General features: G+C 40.5%; 1 protein-coding gene, 1 long non-coding RNA gene and 1 pseudogene across 7 annotated transcripts in view; 1 reads left to right on the top strand and 2 right to left on the bottom strand.

Annotated features, from left to right (window-relative positions):
* The window catches only part of epha7 (eph receptor A7), a 68,106-nt gene extending 60,947 nt beyond the window's left edge, over positions 1 to 7,159 (bottom strand). For 2 of the 6 annotated variants that reach the window (XM_088402773.1, XM_088402772.1), the window contains exons 1-4: positions 6,660 to 7,157; positions 6,364 to 6,458; positions 5,698 to 5,762; positions 1,501 to 2,170 (exon numbers count right to left, since the gene is read on the bottom strand). In XM_088402773.1, coding sequence (XP_088258899.1) covers positions 1,501 to 2,170; positions 5,698 to 5,762; positions 6,364 to 6,458; positions 6,660 to 6,703 — 874 coding nt within the window. In that variant the 5' untranslated portion in view covers positions 6,704 to 7,157. Of the gene's footprint in view, positions 1 to 1,500; positions 2,171 to 5,697; positions 5,763 to 6,363; positions 6,459 to 6,659 lie in introns of all 6 variants that reach the window. The other 4 variants (XR_015863753.1, XM_088402776.1, XM_088402775.1 and 1 more) reach the window with 4 other exon arrangements.
* On the top strand, positions 562 to 16,977 carry LOC148407513 (uncharacterized). Its single transcript, XR_015863754.1, has 3 exons — positions 562 to 637; positions 5,677 to 5,816; positions 15,841 to 16,977. It is a non-coding gene; the product is annotated as an uncharacterized LOC148407513 (long non-coding RNA).
* Positions 16,978 to 17,624: 647 nt separating this feature from the next.
* LOC148407514 (general transcription factor II-I repeat domain-containing protein 2A pseudogene) lies at positions 17,625 to 18,732 on the bottom strand (annotated as a pseudogene).
* Positions 18,733 to 20,388: the final 1,656 nt, after the last annotated feature.

Raw genomic sequence — 20,388 nt, forward strand, 5'->3', positions numbered from 1 at the left:
AGTAAATGTGTCTAGCCTGCCTGGGTCATTTTACACTGTTGGTAAGTTTTCACCAAGTGTTCTATACCCATGCTATGCAGCCACTATTCTGTGAAGAATATACATTCTGAATTAATAGGTTTAGGCACACAAAAGTAGATCTTGTCTTAGTTTTTCCGCTTATTATTGAGTCACTCATTCAATTTGCATTGCACATTTATAGTATTCATACACTGGAATCCTGTGTAACCAGCCAGAGCAACCAAAATATAATTCAATGCCGTTTTTCCTTCCAAGCTCTGGAGGTACACTTTAAAGATCTCCCAGAATTCCGCCTGTTTGACAATTGAAATTGCCCTCTATTTGGTGAATTAGATCTACATCTGATCCGCCAGGAAGGTATCAAGATGAATTAGGGCCTTCTGGCTATTTTGCTGGGGGTGGGTTGTTTTGTTTTTTTCAAATGCAAATTGCACTTTTTTTTTTTTTTTTTTTTTGCTGGGATGCCGCTTGGTTTCCATGCACACTGGCTGTTGCAGTCAAACACCAGTTTTCAACTAACCTCTTTTCAATTCCCTGACAGTTAAGATGGATGGTGGCAGCATGTAAACCAGAACAGGTGGATTGCATCCAGATATCTACGTATTTTTATTCTGTGGTGAGTAAATGATTATTTTTCTGATGGTGATTGATTTCACAATGTTTTGTTATAATTCTCAACAACACTTTAAAATACTGTTTGTGTGCATTAGTGCAACATAATCACACAACACAGTGAATGGTATATAATAAGGGGCTTTACTAAAATAAATTAATTTTTATAGTCACAGTAATGTTGACATCCACTAGAAAATTAAGAGAAAGCTTCATCAGTTTCTTTTTAAATGTAATAAACTTTTAGATTCAATTAATAGATTTGATATTCAAATACGATTAGATTTTGTCCTACATATAAAAGCTCTATTGGAAAGAAACAGAGATTTTTCCATCCATGGTCTACAACTGTATTTGCTGCTTGTTATAATCATAGCAGTACTAGTAGAAAGACAATTGAAAATTTAATACAAAATGAAACTGGTAATTGCCACAATCTTATACATACTGAACTGAGGTGTCAAATTATTTGTCCTTGGAAATGTTCCTTTTGAATATTGGTCACAGCTCATGATAACCTACAGATTGGTGTTGGCAGACATCCATCCACCCAACCATTTTACTAAGACTGAAATTACAGCCAATAACTTCTTCATTATCCTTTTTATCCATCAACTGAGGTTCAGGGTCTCATTGATTTCATGAGGATTTTGAATTAATATGATTAATATGCTCATTAAAACTGTGAAAACATTTACAACCACAATATTGGGCCAGCTGAGATGGGATATCACAGTCTTTGTAATCAGTTTGAAAGACATCCTGAACAGTAAACAACACACTAGAGAGAGGTGGCTTTTATGAACTGTCTGCTGTCTAAATGATGCATTTCGTCCCGATTATGAAAAGAAAATTAAAGCAACTCACGTTCACATGCGTCTCCTTTCTGATGAAATCCTGCTTTGCATATGCATTTCCCAATGGGTACAAGCCATTCCCCTTCAGCGCTGCAGTGCATTTTGGGAGGGATGTCAGGCTCCTCCTCTGCATCATTTACACATAGTCCCTCGACCTCCACTAGGGAAGAGAACTCCGATCCTGTTACAGTGTCCGGGAATATGGCCAGGTTCTCGATGATGGACCAACACTGCTTGTAATAAACTTTAACAGAGACCAGAGCTATGCATGCGCCAACATCTTGAAAGGCCAGGTAAAATCCCTGCCGGGACAGGGGGCCAATTATGCGCACTTCAGTGTTGAGCTTCATCTTCCTCTCACCGAGGTCACCCTGAGTGAAGCTTTCATCTGCCGCAACTGTGTCAATTTTAACATACTGATTCTCTTGCATACTCCTACCCACCTCAATATCGGTTTCCTGGTAATACAAGTTGAATGTCTCCTTGCAACTTCCTACCATACCAGGTAAACTGTTACAATCCCTCAAGGTGAACTTCAGTTCCACAAAAATTCTCTGGGCATTTCCTTTTTCAATCCAGTTAGTCCGAAGCCAGTTGTTCTGATTGGGCTCCATAGCTTTGCAAACCTGGTATGTGCGAATGGGTGTGTAGCTCTCATCCAAGCCGCTGATCTCTTCCCACTACAACACATGACAAGTACGACAATTCATTGACAACTAATGATACATCATAGTCCTTTTTCATTCTTTTTTTATAAGTGATTAGAAGTCAGCACTGACGGGCTGTCCGTCAGTCAGTCGCTGACAGATACCCATTTTGCTGGCGAACCGACGAATGACAGGGAACAAAATACAACAAATTTGAAATTTCATGATTGCAATTGTCATCCGTGGTTGTGATCGTCAGATAGACAATACATCAGACATTTGTCAAATGTCCGTCAGCCCGCCTCACCCTTTTTGCTTACTGAAATATAATTCAAATGAGTTGCACGTTTATCTACTATATTGGTGCATTTGTATTGTACAATCTGTAATCAGCCTGCAGTCAATGTGATAATAGTCACTTTACAGCACCACTAAGCAGTGCAATATGTTCAGCTGAGTGAATAAACTGGGTTCATTCAGTTCACTACTTGTCATTCACAGCTATAACACAGCTGACTCAAAGGTTTTGAAGTTGTAGTTGCTCCAATTTCAGCCCTGGTTTCAACCAAAACTCATACTGTACACAAGCTCGCCAACCAAAAGTTAAAACTAATGTTTAGAATTAATGTTAAGATTTTTTTTGTGTTATTTTGCTTTTTAAATATGTTCTACATAAAGAAATTGCTTGCTTTTAAGAGCATTCTGGGATGTGTTTACACTGCAAGGCCGGTCACTCTTTCAAATAACCAATGGGTGCAGAGCAAATTTGCATTATTTCTCTGACTGGCTCTTGGCCAGAGTAAGAATTTCACTGTTGTTTCATGCTATACAGTACATATGTGACAATAATTCTGGACAAAAAAAGGGAAATGCAAGATAGAAGTTAACTCAAGGTTATTTTATAACGTCAGATTGTGATATCGTCCCATGTCTACTCACAAACATTCAAAATAAATAAATAAAGTTACAGGTCAAGGGTTGCGTGGTCCCCTGTGCTAGTGAGGGCACCTGGAGCAGTAACATTCAGCAGTAACGAGCAGTAAGATTATCATACCATAAGATTTTGATATTGTCCCATGACTTACATTGCTGTCATAGTTTTGTCTTTTGTGTGTGTGTTCTGTGGTTTATGGGAATATGATCAAAGATATTCTTTTCTCTTTCTGGTTGATTGTTTTGTTTGAAATTTGAAAATCTTTTAAACTTGGTTGTACATCTGAACCTAGAACAGTGCTTCTCAAATAGTGGGGCGGGCCCCCCTGGGGCGGGGACGCCAGGTTATGCCACAGCGAGTGCGGATGACCGCAGGGGAAACGCTTTGTTTTTGTCACGAGAAGAGTAATTCCAATAAAATTTGAATTTTTATCATTATTTTCTTTCTTTATTTTTTTAGTTTCAGACACTTTGATGCACTTGGTGGTTCTCAAACTTTTTTTTCAGTGATGTACCCTTATGAGATATATTTTCAGCCACGTATCAGTTAACCCGTGCAAAGAATTTTGGAGTTCAAAAAAATTTTTTAAAAAAGGACTCAAAACATGGCATCAGTGTTTGATTTAATAAACTTTAGACCCTTTCAAACCTCATTTATATTGGTCCACGAAAAATAATCAACCTAAAGTGTTCTCTTTTGGATCATAGAAGCAATGTGTTATCAAAAAGAAAACCTTTAATTTAATATAAATACATATTTGTCCACAGAAAAATATTAAACAAAGCATCCTGTTTCGGGGTTACAATAGAGATCTGTTTACAAAAATAAATCATTAACTTTATTATTAATTAATATTTGTCCACAAGAAGTAATCAAAATGAAGCGTCAAGACCTGTTCTCAAAAACAAATAATTATAAGCAAATATTTGTCCACAGAAAAACATTAAACATAAATCATCTTGTTTTGGGATTACAGTAGTGATCTCTTCACAAAAATAAATAATTAACTTAATTATTCATAAATATTTGTCCAAAAAAAAAGAAGAAAAGTCAGACCTGTTCTCAAAAAGAAATAATTATAAAGAAATATTTGTCCACAGAAAAACAAACATAAATCATCCTGTTTTGGGATTACAATAGAGATCTCTTCACAAAAATAAATAATTTACTTAATTATTCATAAACATTTGTCCAAAAAAATATGAAGAGCCAGACCTGTTCTCAAAAATAAATAATTATAAAGAAATATTTGTCCACAGAAAAACATTAAACATGAAGCGTCCTGTTTTACAGTAGAAATCGCTTCAAAAATAAATCATGGACTCAATTATTAATAAATATGTATCCCAATAAACATAAAATGTCAGATATTATGCCCCAGTCAAGGAAAACCTAGGAAAAATTATTTGTCTGTGTGCTCCCCCATCTTCTCACCAGCAGAAAAGGCCACTATGACACTAGTGAGTCAAATTCAAACAAAAAGGGCAGTTTTTATTTCCTTCAGAAGGAGACGGGTGCCAACAAAACAAACAAAAATATCGTCACTAAAGTAACCCTACCTTCCTAGTCAAAATGAAAAGGAAACAAATAACCATTCGCTAAGCTAACTACATAATACAAAAATAGAAGAAATAGGATTAACAGAAAATGGCTTCTCCCTCCTACTTACTGCTCTATTTACAAATATTTACAATATGTACCAATTGCAAATGATCAGGATACTACTTCACTCTACTAACACAGGGTCTCTGAAGAACCGGCCTTCCCTGGCAGTGCTGTTGGTGGGCTGCTTAAATAGGCCAGCAATCAGATGAGCCAGCCAATGCAGAGACACCACTTGTTCTTAATTGACTCACTCAAAAAAAAAAAAAAAAAAAAAAAAAGCATAGACACACTGCACAAACCAAAGAGAGAGTGAACACAGCAAAACAACACATACACAAATCAGCAAATGATCAACAGGGTCATAACACATACCTGTTCTCAAATAATTATACATATTTGTCCACAGAAAAATGTTCAACTTGAAGTGTCCTTCTTTTGGGGTCATAGTGGAGATGTTTTCACAAAAATAATTCATTAAACTTGACAGGTGATGAGAGGTGAAAAATGACAAGTTGGGTCGAACCATTCTAGTGTGGGGGAGAATCCGGAACATGCCCAATTTCTTTCAGATTCAGATTCAGGCACATGATATGTCATCATATATTTTACACTGCAATTCCGGATGATTCTTCATGTCAATTTGAGTTTGTCTTCCTTTAAGGTTCTCTACTTTTCTCTACTTTTTTGCAGGTTAACAATGTCTCCAAACTTCGTAATGTGCCACTAGACAGGCAAATTTCTGCAGTGTCAAATGTTGATATGTAGATAAAGACACAGCTTAAGTTTATATGCATCAGCTAATAAAATTATCAAGTTTAAGAACAAATATAATATCAGTGTTTTCCAATGTGAAGAGCCAATGCACATATTTTGCATAAAACGAACCTTACTGTAAATAAAACAAAAATATCAGAAAGTATGTACACACTGTAAAAAAAATGCTCATTCAATTTAATTAATTCTAGTTTGTTATATGGTGCTATTATCATTTTGTTACAAGGTGGAGATTCTGCACACTTACCCCATTGGGAGGATAAGAGATCCATTCCAGTTCTGTCTGCTGTGATTTGGAATCCAACAGGACGACTAATAGGACCAAAAGGCAAGAGTTACGTTTCACTCAAGATGCTACTGCAGTAGGTAAGCCTAACTCAAAATTTGACGTTATACAGAACTCTCTTTTGACAGTACCCTATTTAATACGGCAGTTATGGAAAACTTGATAACTGAGCACAAAAAAATGTTTTCAAGTAACAGATGCATAAACAAATGTATTTGTGCTGGACTTTTTTCACAAAACAGCAAAGGTAGATACAGTAAATTAGGTTTAGATTAGATTTTGAATGTGTTTGTTATTATTATTATTATTATTACTATCAATTTACGGCCTTCTTAATGCCTTAGTATCGATGTGCCGTATAAAACAGATTTCTGGAGGAAAACCCACCCAAATGAACCACTCAAGTACAGCACCCAAGAGCCATAGATTTGCTTGTATCAAATTAATTAACGTTAGCGATTATTTGAATAGCGCGTTGATTTGTTGTTAAATTATGGGATAACGGAAATCGCCAGCAGATGTCCTGAATCAGAAGTTCTCTTACCACCCACCATTATTATGTGTGACTATAATAAACAGCTGCGTTTACCATCCGTACACGAAAAAAAAAAAAAACAATATGCTCACGGCGTACACCGATTTTCCCTTGCTCTGTAGAGAACAGGGGTAGGCAACTCCGGTCCTCGAGGGCCGCTATCCTGCATCTGATGGATGTCTCCCTTCTAAAACACACACGGTTCAAATGATGAGGATCGTAAGCAGGCTTTAGTTGATTATATGAATCAGGTGTGTTGTAGATTAGAAACATCAAAACCATACAGGATAACGAATATTGAGGACCGGAGTTACCTACCTCTGATCTAGAACCTTGGAATATTGGAAACAAAATAACACTGTATAAAGTAAGAACTTAAAGAACTTACCTTCCTTTGCAGTCTGTGCTTCCCCAAGCTTCGCTAAAGAACATAAATGAAGGTCAAACGTAATCCAGAACCAAGAGATGAACACGGAGAGCATGCTGTAGACTTGCTTATTCATCTAAAGCCACCAGTAACTAGCTATAGTGACGGTGCTCTCCACACAGAGACAACTGTACGATACAAATTGTGTAGTGCCCCGCTGAAATACAGCCCTGACGCCGCCGCTGCTACTGCTGCTACTAGAAAGAAACACTGGGCATGGTGATAGCAGGTATCCACAGATGACTAAATTAACCTATTTCAGCCTTGGGAAGCAATCGTGTGGCGAAGAAAAAAAAACAGTGGAAAAACAGGTCAAAGCGAGAATTGAAATGTTTCGGATTTCGTTCTCTCTCTCTCTCTCTCTCTTCCCCTCTCTTTCTCTCCCTCTTTCTCTTTCTCTCCCTCTGTCTCTCTCGGTCTCAGCTCCAGCTTTTCCATTACACTTAAAAAGACCGCAGCTGTGCTTTCTCGCCGTTAGATGGCAATGTTCTCCACATGTCTGCACGACAAAAACTTCCGCCTTTCTCACGCTTGTAAAATTTATTAACCCCTGGGTGTTTGGGGTTTTTACACTAGCGTGGCCTAATTACACCCATCTTGGGCTGACTTTGAAAGGGCCCTAACATCGTCAACTAGAAAATGTGCAATTACTGAAGAAATTGCGTGTGAAGGCAAAAACGCTGAAAGGAGAGGCATTGAATAGTGCAATGATGTGGAATGTTTGAATGGCTTGAATCTGAAGTATTCTGAATATTACAAAGTTGGAACCTTTTGAATAAGCCAAATAATGTAGATTGTAGAAGATACAGGGGAAAAACTGAAAAACGTGGAATTGTTGGACAATTTTGAATTGTGGGACGAGGAAAATGGGTACACCCATGGAATGGCAGGAATCGGGGGAATCGATTGAAGTGTGAATGGTCTAAATCGGATGAGTAATGGCGAAGAAGAAAGGTTCTAAAGTTTTGGTAAGAACAGTTGGAATGAATGAGGAATAATGGGTAATATAAAAATAGTTATGAATTATTGGAATGTATGAATATTAGTAATGATGAAAATGTGAAAGAAATTATTTGAATGATGTATTTGTGTGAAAGGAATCATATATTAGGTTGTTATCATTATGTGTTTATTTCTTGTCTAGAATAGTGTGTATTGCTATCCATCTTTGCATTCCTAGTTCATCTCGCCCCAATCCTTAGATAAAGCTGTTGTCACAGGAAAGTGTGAGCTGGGACCTTCGCCCAGCTGTTGGTGGTGCCTGGCTGGCTCTTTTTGTTATGTCTTGTAAGGTGCAATGCTTTGCTGAATGAATAAAAAGCAGGCAGGGACGCTTGAGCTTCAACGCTGTTGGCAAGCATGAGTGTACGTCAAGCCTCCCCTTTGCTGGCAGAGAAAAGTCAATCTTGGTTGGTCTGAGTTACTATTTTGCTGCTTAGCAGCTGGGCTTGTCTTAGTCTTCTTTTAGAGATTACTCTGACAAGATGTGAAATGGGAAGCTTCAAATGTGAAATGTTAAAAATGCCATTGGGAATGAATTATGAATTATTACGGGTGAAAAATATGGGATTATGGGAAAATATTAATATTTATGAATTATTGGAACGATGGAAATGGTCCCTAAGGCGAATGAGTTAAATATTGTCAATGTGCAATAGGAAAGCTCAAATGTAAAATGTTAAATCTCCCATTGGATATGAAAATTAGAATACTGAAAAGTGAAACTATGGAATTATGGGAAATATTAAATGTATGAAATTTGAATGATGGGAATGGTCCATGAGGTGAAATGAAAGGGTTAAACATTCTTAGTGTAAAATGGGAAAGCTCAAAATGTGAAATGTTGAATCTCTGGGAATGAATGGGGAATCCTCCCATTGAAAATGAATTGTGAAATATTAAAGGGTGAAAAATATAGAATTATGGGAAAATATTGGAATGTATGAATTACTGGAATGATGGGAATGATCCCTAAAGTGAGATGAATGAGCTGAATATTGAAAATAAGAAATGTGAAAGCTGTAAATATGAAATGTAAAATCACCCAATATGAAGTCAATGAGAGTTTAGGAGTGGAAAACAGGGAATTGTGGGAAATCTATAAATATTTGGAATGAGAAAAACGGAAGCAGTTGTCACACGATTAATTGGAATAATATGAAATTGTAACTGGCGGAATGAAAAAGAGGAGTAACGTGTGAAGGCTTTAGCCAATTAAAAATGTATATTTACTTTCAACCTCAAAATGTTTAGTGGCATCAAGCCCTATCCATAAATGTAATTTTTTTTTGAGTCGTTGAAAGGCTTGGCCGCTAGCGCCACCTGGTTTCCGGGTGTCTACACAAAAATTTCTATTGCGCCCTGTTCGTGAGTTGCCGTTGAAAGGATTGATGCAAAAATCGGGGGAAATGCATGATGAAACATCGGATTTTCAACATGTCCAATCCAACATTTCCAATTTTGAATGACTGTAAATGAGCCCGACATGGGCTGAATTCAATACTTATAGAGTTTACCTTTCTACCTCCCGTTTTCAAGCATTTAGAAGGGACGGCAGCGTGGCATATTGAAAGTCAACATGTTATGACAATCCATGCAATATTTTAGCCTCCTATGCAGTGTTTTGTTTTTTTTGTATGCTTTTCCTTTTATATAATTCATCATAATCAAAAGCCCAAGTCGGGTCAAAATTACCCCCAGGGTGACTTCCGGTGGAGAGGCGAATGGAGTAGATGCGTGGACAGGTTGCTCCCTCACTAACCTGACATAAGACACCTTTTTACGACTTGCATTCATTTACATATTCGAAGATCTGTGACCGTACATTCCTGGATATACTTCATGGCGTCTGGAACTCGACTCGCGAAAGATAAAGACACAAGGAAAGAGGACACTTCTGCCGCGGCTAACCAAGTTAGCATGCAAGCTCTTACCAGTATGTTGGAGGAACACAGGAAATCTATAACAGCGGCGATGTCGGCGGAATTCAAGACGGTGTTCACTGCTATAGAGACCAAGCTGGACTCTCTGCAGTCGGTAGTTGCTGGCTACGGCGAACGACTTGTTTCCCTGGAGTCCGGGCTCAACTTGTCGGATGAACGCATTCATGGCTTGGAGGCCATGTGTTCCATGCTAACGGATGCGTATGCTAAACTAAAGGCGAAAAATGCGGACTTGGAGGTGCGAAGCCAGCGAAACAACCTGCGAATTATTGGCGTCCTGGAGTCAATGGAGGGCCCTCGGCCTACATCTTTTTTTTCAGAGGCTCTGGTGGAGATATTCGGCGAGCAACTGTTGCCAGCTCCGCCCGAGCTGGATCGGGCCCACCACAGCCTCGTCCCAAGCCTTCACTCCGAGACAAACCCAGGCTGGTGATTGCGTGTTTTCACCAACATCAGACGAAGGAGTTGATCATTCGGGAGACTCGCAGACATAAGAATGAACTGAAATTTCGCGATTCGCTGATCCACATCTACGAGAACTATTCGGCCGACGTCCTGGAGCAACGCATGGCCTACCGCGAAGTTATGGCGAAGCTATACAACATGGGTCTCCGACCAGCGCTGCTCTACCCAGCAAGGCTCCAAATCACAAAAAAAGACGGTGATAAAAAACGTTTTTCTACAGTAGCCGAGGCCACTGCCTTTGTGAACGTGAGCCAAGCTTAAGACATCCTTTTGTATCCCAATTTTCATACTTCTCGGCTTAGGTCATTTTGCTCGGAGGTTACCTGCGGTTGGCTTCGGCCTCCAAGCAAAGTTATTTCAAAGATTGCAATGTCTATTTTCGGGTACCATCAAGTCCTGCTGTTGGCTGTTTTATCATAGTTGGACAAAAGAACAACGATTAAACAATCAGTAGGATTACTTATTTACAAGTGTTTACATCCGCGTTTATGATCGCTCGTGATCACTGCTGTCAACTTTATTTTTGTTGTTAGTGTTCTTGGTTGGATCGGCCGCGCTATGTGTCAAATTTTTGTTTGCCCTGTCGAGACTTAAGCAGTTGAATTATTGGTCCTACAGAAGTCATTGTTTCTGTTTTTTGGTGTGACCATTTTTTTTTCTTTTGAGTACTACGTTACTTTGTTTTCTTAACATGACTACCAAGAAGGGGTTTCGAATTTGGTGTGTCTTGTCCTCTATATTCTGAATGCTAGTCCTTTTTTTTATTTTTATTTTTCCCTTTCTCTTTTTTTCTTTGTCTCCGTGCGGGGGCAACTAGTGGCAAGGATAGTGATGAGACTGAATAGAAAATGGAAGCTATACTAGTGCATGTATGTTAGATATGTGTGTGAGAGTTTGAATTTCACTGTTTGTGGTGTGTGTGTGTGTAAACCCCCCCCCCCCCCCCTCCCCCCCGAGGGCATCTTGTTCGCAACAGTTCTTGTTGTGAAGGGTGAGAAATGTCTCATATTTGTACTTTGCGCGGTCGAGGATGTAGAGTGGTGTCATGGAATGTTAGGGGGATCAATGGGACTACCAAAAGAGAAAAGGTGCTTTCTCATTTGAAACAGCTTAATGGGGATATTTGTTTCCTCCAGAAGACTCATTTGAAGAGCTCAGAGGTCTCCCGCCTCAAACGGCCCTGGATGGGTCACGTTTTCCACTCGACATTTTCTGCGAGAGCTAGAGGTGCAGTGATCGTCATTGGTAAGAACGTACCGTTTGAACAAACGAATACGGTTGCTGACCCAAACGGGTGCTATGTCGCCGTTTTGGGTAAGTTGTTTGATATCTCAGTACTCCTGGTAAGTGTCTATGCTCCTGTGTGGGATGACAATCGATTTATTACTCGACTTTTCTCCTCCTTCCCGGACATAGATCAGTACTATCCGATTGTGGGCGGTGACTTCAACCTTATTCAGGATCCCATTTTAGACAGGTCTTCTTCCAGACCCGTTGGCTTGTCTAACTCTGCCAAAACGTTGAAGACTATAGGGAACCAAATTGGTCTCAGTGACCCCTGGAGGTTTCTTCACCTAACCGATAAGGTTTTTTCTTTTTTTTTTTTCCTATGTTCACTTTAGTTACTCACGATTGAGTTCTTCCTCTTGGACACCAGGTTACTGGATTGGGTGAACACCAGTGTATATCACAGCACGCCCCTACCTCCGTGGACTTGAACTTTCCAAATTCCATAGTTCCGACCATTCAATGGAAGTTTTATAATTTTTTAATTATTTTTTAAGCTTTTTAAGCTAAGGATTTTAAGCTTTTTTACCAGAATGAAATCACTACTCTTTTTCAAATAAATGACACGGCGGACATCACTAGAGGCGTACAATGGGAGTCATTCAAAGCATATTTGCGGGAGCAAGCTATCTCGTTCTCATCTCAGAGGAAGAAGGTAGAAACAGGCAGACTAGCTTGGCTCTCAGAGCGCATTTTGCAGATTGACAGACAACATGCCGCTGACCCCTCTCGTGCTCTTTATGATGAACGTTTTAAACTGCAGGCTGAATATGACACTAACAACAGTGAAGGTGGAGGCAAAGTTGTTGAGGACCAGGCAACGTTACTTTGAGATGGGAGACAAAGCTGGAAGACTTCTTGCTCATCAAGCCCGAACTACTGCGCTTTCTAGGTTAATACCGAGGCTAAGGTCAACTTCCGGAGTAGTCACTTCAGACCCTAAATTGATTAATGACATTTTCTTAGGTTTCTACTCAGACCTTTATAAATCAGAGTGCGTACCGGGAGTCTGGGTGGACCACAACCCTCTAGAAAAGCTTGCTTACCCAAAAGTCGAAGCTGATTTGGCTGGAAGGATAGGTGCTCCTATCACGCTGATGGAGGTGCGTGAAGCCATTAGGCAGCTGTAGACAGGTAAATCCCCAGGTTCTTTAAGACTTTTGTGGATTCTGTGGCTCCACATCTGGTGAATACGTATAATGAGGCTTTTTCTACCGGTAGACTTCCTTCAACTCTCTGCAAGGCTAATAGCTCTCTTCTTTTGAAGAAAGATAAAGACCCCCTAGAATGCGGTAGCTATAGACCCATTAGTCTTTTAAATGTTGACCAAAAGATCCTGGCCAAAGTTCCGGCGATGAGATTACAACAAACATTGCCCATGCTGATCTCAGCTGATCAGACAGGTTTTTATGACTGGACGGAGTTCTTCGTACAATACAAGACGGCTTCTTAATATCGTCGGCTCCACCGGATCTGGCCTGCCCGAGGTAGTGGTCTCCTTGGATGCGGCGTTTGACTGGGTTGAGTGGCAGTACCTGTTTTATGTTCTGGAAAAATTTTGCTTTGGCACAGAGTTCATTTCATGGATCAGGCTGCTTTATGAGTCCCCAACCGCATGTATCATCACACCACCTTCACTCTGCATCGGGGTAACAGGCAGGGTTGCCCTCTTTCCCCCCTCCCATTTGCCTTGGCTGTAGAACCATTGGCCATTTGGCTTCGATCCGAGGAAAGGATCAAGAGTATCTCAAGATGCGGCATCACCCATAAGCTGTCGCTTTACGCTGACGATTTGCTGCTTTATCTGTCAAACCCCTCTACATCGGTCCCCATTGTTATAGACATATTGACTCAATTTGGCAAATTTTCAAGTTACAAACTGATTTATAGTAAAAGCGAACTGCTTCCGCTCAACCATCTGTCTAAGACATCTTTAGCTGCCCTCCTGTTCAAGATTACACCACGTGGGTTTCGTTATTTAGGCGTGTTCATCACCCCAGCCTTTAATAACCTGTTTGAGGCGAATTTCCGTCCTTTAGTGGAGAAATGCAAGCAGGACTTGGCCCGCTGGTCGGCTCTTCCTCTCTCTTTGTCGGGCAGGGTCAACCTTGTCAAAATGGTGGTGCTCCCTAAGTTTCTTTATCTGTTTCAACACATCCCCGTCTTTATAAGAAAACGTTTTTTCTGTCAGCTAGATCGTTTGATCTAATCATTTTTGTGGTCGGCCAAGCCTCCTCGCTTCAAAAAGGCTTTGCTACAACTACCAAAATGTCAAGGTGGTCTCGCGCTACCTAATTTGATTCAATACTACTGGGCATGCAATATAGTGAAACTTATCCGCTGGTTGGACAGAGGTCTCAACACACGTCCCACCTGGACCGAAATTGAGTTGAGAACCTCGAGGCTTCCCCTACATTCCCTCCTTACCACACAATTGCCACTGAAAATGAACGTCATCTCTCAGAACAAGGTCGCTGGACCCAATTTCGTAAGAATTATGGCCTGATTGAACCATCAACTCTTGCCCCAATTGTCCGGAACCACCTATTCACTCCGGCCAGTTCTGACCTTACCTTTGCCAACTGGCGAAGCAAGGGCATGGTGCAGATCCGGGATCTCTACATAAATGACCACTTTGCCAACTTTGAGGAGTTATCCGCCCGGTTTCAGCTCCCCCAATCTCACTTTTTCTGTTTTTTACAGATCAGGCATTTCGTTCGATCTGCCTATTCGAATTTTCCCAACAAACCGCCTGAATCCTTGGTTGACCAGGTGCTTACGGTAGACGTAGACCAAAGGCGAGCAATTCCCATAATCTATAATTTAATGGGATCCTCTAGCCCTCAATCATTAGAGTTTATAAAACAGAGATGGGAGGAGGAGCTGGGTGTGCCGTTGTTAGCCGAACAATGGGCAGTAATCTGCAAACTTGTACATTCTTCCTCGGTCTGCACAAGGCATGGTCTAATTCAAAGCGAGATTCTTTTCAGGGTTCATTACACAAATGAGAGGCTTGCCAAAATTTACCCTGGGGTTAGCAATGGTTGCAATAGATGTGACCAATCGCCAGCTAACCACACTCATATGTTTTTTTCCTGCCTTGCGCTTACAAGCTTTTGGCATCAAATATTCCGTACTTTATCAGTGGTACTCGGAGTCAACCTACACTTGGACCCATGCACCGCACTTTTTGGTAGTCCCCCCCACTCAGTACCTAACCTGTCAGTTGCTAAGCGGCGCGTACTGGCCTTTACTACTTTGCTGGTGAGGCGCCCAATTTTATTTATGTGGAAGCACGCTCCCCCTCCGACGCACAACAGCTGGCTTCGAAAGGTTCTGACCCACATCAAGTGGGAAAAGATGAGGTTTTCACTCTCTGGCGCAAGTTCCTCCTTCAGTGAGACATGGAAACCCTTCTACGATTATTTGGAAAATGTTGTGACTTGCCCAGACAGCGAGTAGATGCCCCCCCCCCTTTTTTATTTTATTTTATTTTATTTATTTATTTATTTTTCTTCATTAATCCTTTGGCTATGGTCGTACTTGTTGATACACTGTGTGTTTTTGGTTGTTTCATGTTACGTTTGAGTGCGTGGAGTGGAATGAATGAATGTTTGGTGTTAAAATGGTTGCTGAAGATGCCTATTTACCAAATGTTTTTTTCTCATGCAATACCTGGTATTGCACTCTTTAAGTATGTTTACTCGTTTATCGGATGTGCATGTATGAGGCTTTGTTACATGCTGTATTTCAGACATCATTGTTTTTCGAAAGGTTTGAATAAAAAGATTGAAAAAAAAAATTCCCCCAGGGTTTAAAACAGATTTCAATGTTCTCCGGTTGCCACACTAACACAATGCCATTGAGTCACTCTGTTTCACAAGCTACACTCTAGAGTCTACCAGCTATGAGACTCATTTTGGAAAAATTGATTAGCAAAAATTAGGAATGAATTTGGTTTGAAATGCCCAACAAAGCCATTTTGAATGAATGTTGGGTTTATGAAGTGTTTAGTAAAATCCCTTTGACAAAAATGGAAATAAATTCGTTGGAAATGCCTTGTCGTTGTCACCCTTTTTACTGTAGAGGCTACACCCATTTTGGGTGATGCTGGTGGTTTTGGCAACAAATTAAAATGGTGTTGAGTTTCCCACCTACAGTATATCACACTACAAGTTGGTAGCTGTCATTTTTTTTATTTTTTTTGTTCAGTAGAACAACATTTGGATCAGCTTGGTTATGTAAAAGTAATCATGTATAACCTTTTTTTATTAAACAGTGTTACAAATTGTTGCTTTACATGTGGCATGCATTTGTTATATGCTTGTCAAAAGGCATGAGAGAAAATTATGCAGTTTTTTTTTTTTTTTTTTTTAATGTGCAGGTAATTAGGAAACGCTAACAAAAAGTTAATTACGCCTCAATGTCCATCCATTCATTTTCTATAGGGACATCCTCACAAGGGTCGTGGCTTGCTGGTGCTTATCCCAGTTGTCTCTGGATGGTAGGTGGAGGACACCCTCACTGGCTGCCAGCCAATTTCAGGGCACTCAGGGAAAACAACCATACACGCACCCAATTACATTGAAGGACAAGTGAGAGTGCCCAATACTGTACACTTGCCATGCATGTGTTTGGAATGTGGGAGGAAGACAGAGTGCCTGGAAATAACCCACACCGGCTCGGGAAAAATTTGCAAACTCCACACAGGAAGGCCGGAGCAAGCTGGAATTGAACTCGGGACGTCGAACTTTGAGGCGGACGTGCTATGCCGGCTTTGTCCACAAAAAGGAGCAACATTATGCACATTTAAACATAAACCAAACTCATACATACCACTTTGGGCCGCTAAAGATAGACAAAGCTGGAAACACTTTATGTCTCCAATGAATATGCACGTCTCTTCGTGTCTGACAGCAGCATATTAATGACCTTCGCGGAAGAACCTTTCGCGACCCTAAATAAACTTGGATAGCTGACGGATTGAAAATCATCCATAAATAAATACTATTGCTCCGGTGGACTTAGAAATAATATGTAGCCATTTCAACCAAAATACAAAATATATAAATCGAACAGAACAAAGTTGGGTTAGGTTTCAATACAACATCGCCCTCTTCCGGCGTATGCACGGCATTCCATTGCCAACCGCCACACTTGCTAACCACTCTTCCACCGAGACTCCCTAGAAAATGATCATAATAATACTTATTATTACTATTATTGTTGTAGGAATCATTTTTAGTAGTTATTATACATTTGCCATGATAGTACATATTTGCAGCATAAGAGAGTGTTTTCAGCTTGGATACAGCTACAAGAGGACAACTTGACGGCGGAGTGCGAACAGCTGATAAGGAGACCTCAACGGCAGAGCCCCTGGGAGATGACGTCAAGACCTCTGGGCTTACACACACTACCAGAGAATGTGAAGATGGATAAGCAATTCTTGCGAATAGTACCATATAAACAAGTATGCTGTGTGCCAACTTTACATGTAATCAGATGCCTCTGTATCATATAAAATGGGGAGTGTTAGAAGTATCGTTGGAGAACGAATGTGCCGTGACCAAATAAAGGCTACACTCCTCTCTCTCGAGAAAAATATTAATTGAGTGCCTTTTCTCTCTTTATTGCCTAATTATTATAAATGTCTATTTGGTGAACCTGACAATTGTTATTAAAAATCATATGAAAATGTATTGCCATTCTGATGAAGATCATTCCATGTCTTTCTTCCCAAAAATTATGGGAGGAAAGAGAGGATGTTAGGTAGACTATAACCAGAGTGTGACTTTAGGAGTAAGCATGAGAAATCAGCGCAAGAGCAATGTTTTCTGATTGTGTAGCTCATGATATATTATTTAAGCAGTTACGCAGTTGTTTTAGCAGGGCAGTTATTAATTTGTCCAATTCAAAGTCATGAAATTTGAAGTTCTAATTCTGATATAAAGCTGATGTCAAATACGTAGATCAGGGGTCTCAAACTCAATTTACATGGGAGCCACTGGAGGCAAAGTCTGGGTGAGGCTGGGCCGCATCAGGATTTCCACAAGAAAAGCGCTGATAAATCATTCTAATGTTCACAAATATCTTTATTTCTAACACAAAATAATGAATTAAATAAATTAATTAGAAAACAAATGTCTGATTTAACGGTTCTTTAATTTTTAACTTTATGAACATGAATGAATCATTGAACTTGAACTATTCTGAAAATGGCTTCTCTTGCCTACTTCTTGCTGCTAGAGACCTGGCAGCGCTTCTTCTCACATAGACGAGCCACATTTGGCTTGAGGGAGGAAGCAGTGGAGACCCTCAGGAGGGCATGAAGATGCCCATCCGTAAGTCTGGACCTGTACTTGGACTTATTGAAGTTCAAGGTGGAGAAGAGGTTCTCACACAAGTATGTGCTCCCAAAAAGGCACATGGTCCGCTTTGAACATTTTGGAAAGTTCAGGGAAGCTGGGGGTCAACTCTCTCAAAAATTGCCCAAGCTTGTACTTGGCTTTGAGTGCAGAGTTGCACTGCAGGTCAATGAGCTCCATTTGAAGCAGAGGAGGGGCATCTTGCACATCAAAGGAGAAGGGGTCCGAAAAAATTTGGAATGTGGCTCTGTGCGTCTTGAAATCTGCAAACCTGTGATCAAATTCCTCCTGTAGCTTCAAAATGGCTTCAACATACTTCTCACCACTGAATGGTCTGCCTTCATCCATGAGTGCCTTGCATGCTGGGAAATGGCAAAGGTTTGTCTGAGAGAGGTGGGCTTTCCACAACACAGGTTTTGTGCAGAATGCTCTCACTTGGTCATAGGCAGCACTGACAAGTTGCCCCTGGCCTTGTAGCTGCTTGTTCAGAACATAAAGCTCATGTGTGATATCAACAAGAAAAGCTAAGTCCATGAGCCATTTGGAATCACTTAGCACAGGAACAGCCACTCCGCCCTTCTCCATGAAGTCTTTTACTTCTGGTCTCAACTCAAAAAATCTCTTCAATACGTTTCCCCTGCTGAGCCAACGTACCTCAGTGAAGTAGAGCACATCCCCATATTCTGACTCCATTTCCTCTAAAAAAGCACAGAACCCTCTGTGCTTTAAGCCCCTGGATCTGATTTGGTTGATGCATTTCACAACGACAGACATCACATTGTCAAACTTCAGGCATCTGCTGCAAAGGGCCTGCTGATGGATGATGCAGTGCAGAGCTATGGCCTCCTCCACACCCTCCTCTTCCAGTTTTTTTTGAACAAGTGCAACCAGTCCATTCTTCCTCCCTATCAGTGATGGGTGGGGCTCCATCAGTTGTTTTTCCAACAAAGCTCTTCCATGGCAAACCAGCATTCTCAATGGCATCACACAGGTGGTGAAATATTTCCTTAGCAGTGGTCTGGCCATGCATTGGAATTACTGTGAGCAACTCCTCCATCACTTCAAAATTGTCTTCAACACCACGGACATATATTGCGAGCTGGGCAGTGTCTGTGATGTCTGTGGTCTCATCAAGAGCCACTGAATATACACTGAAACATTTTGCTTTATAGCACAGTTGATCATAAATGTCACTTGACAGTTCAGAAATGCGCTCTGCCACGGTGTTGGCAGAAAGGCTGATGTTGTTAAACTGACCTTTCTTTTCTGGACCGACATGTGTACAGCCTGTATGTGCAGCCTGTAATAGGCAGTTTTTGACAAATTCACCTTCTGTGAATGGTTTTCCTGCTTTAGCAATCATCTCGCTAATGGCATAGCTGGCTTCGACCGCTGCATTATTTTCTTTGGTTGCTTTCTTAAATAAATCTTGTTGCCTCAGTAGACGTTTTTTAAGACTGTCAACCTGGTTGGCTCTCTCATCTCCCTGGTATTTTTCGTACTCCTCAGCATGTCTAGTTGTATAATGACGTTTCAAATTGTATTCCTTGTGCACCACAACTTTTTCAGTGCAAATAAGACACGTTGGGGTGCCCCTGTGCTCAACAAAGAAATATTGCACTCCCCACTTTTCCTGAAATTGTCTGTGCTCATCGCCAACCTTTCTCTTTACTGCAGGATTTGAAAGCGACATCTTTGGGGCTCTGTAATGTGTGATTCCACCGGGAGTCCGTCTCGGGTTTAACGGGGCTGTGGCTCATACGCACGTTCGCTTTCTGATCGTTATCAGAGAAAGGCGTGTATATGGCAGGGAGATCTGGGTAGCATTGTAGTGAAATTTAAACACACTTTTGCAAAATGAAAAAGTAAAATCGTATATAAATACGGCGTAGTTGAGTGAGGGGAAGAACACTCGGCTGGTCACCCAACCCCTTATATATCTAAATCTGCAATAGAGTTCCGTTGATGCAGTGGGTAAATCCTTTACTTGCGGGGCAGAAGGAAACTAAATCAACATTGAGGGCTGTCGGCCACCGTACCTAACCTTACAAATGCGGAAGAAATTTCAACGTTATAATGGACGGGGCGAACAAGGGTAATTACCTTATCGTGATTGGTTCTTTAAGCTTCGCACACAACAAGAGTCATTCACAACCGTTTTGCGGGCCACACTAATATTATTCTTTCATATCAAGACGGGGGCCGCAAATTATCTTCCCGGGGGCCGCAATTGGCCCACGGGCCGCAAGTTTGAGACCCCTGACGTAGATGGACAGAAAACAATTGTGTTAAAAACATGGAATCTGATAAGATTTGGGGTTATTAGAATAATTTCAGCTGATACAGGATTTTTTTTTAATTTAGCCGATCCAAGCTTTCTCAAAACAGTAACATTTTAACAATAATTTAAAGTTTAAGTAAAGATGGCTATTGAATGCCTTAAATGTCGAACTCCGAAATCGAGCTCACAGAAGTGACAAAAGCTCTTTTAAAGACAATTTACCAAGGTAGAATAGAACATTTCTTTATTACCTTCAACAGTAATGTACAGTACTGAATAATTGTACAGTCTCAGCATGAGATATAGCAGCACTGATGAAACAGGCACATCCAAAGCCAGTTTAATAA

The sequence above is a fragment of the Hippichthys cyanospilos genome, chromosome 20 (assembly GCF_059441005.1).
Source record: "Hippichthys cyanospilos isolate Australia breed blue-spotted pipefish chromosome 20, RoL_Hcya_1.0, whole genome shotgun sequence".
Lineage (NCBI taxonomy): Eukaryota > Metazoa > Chordata > Actinopteri > Syngnathiformes > Syngnathidae > Hippichthys > Hippichthys cyanospilos.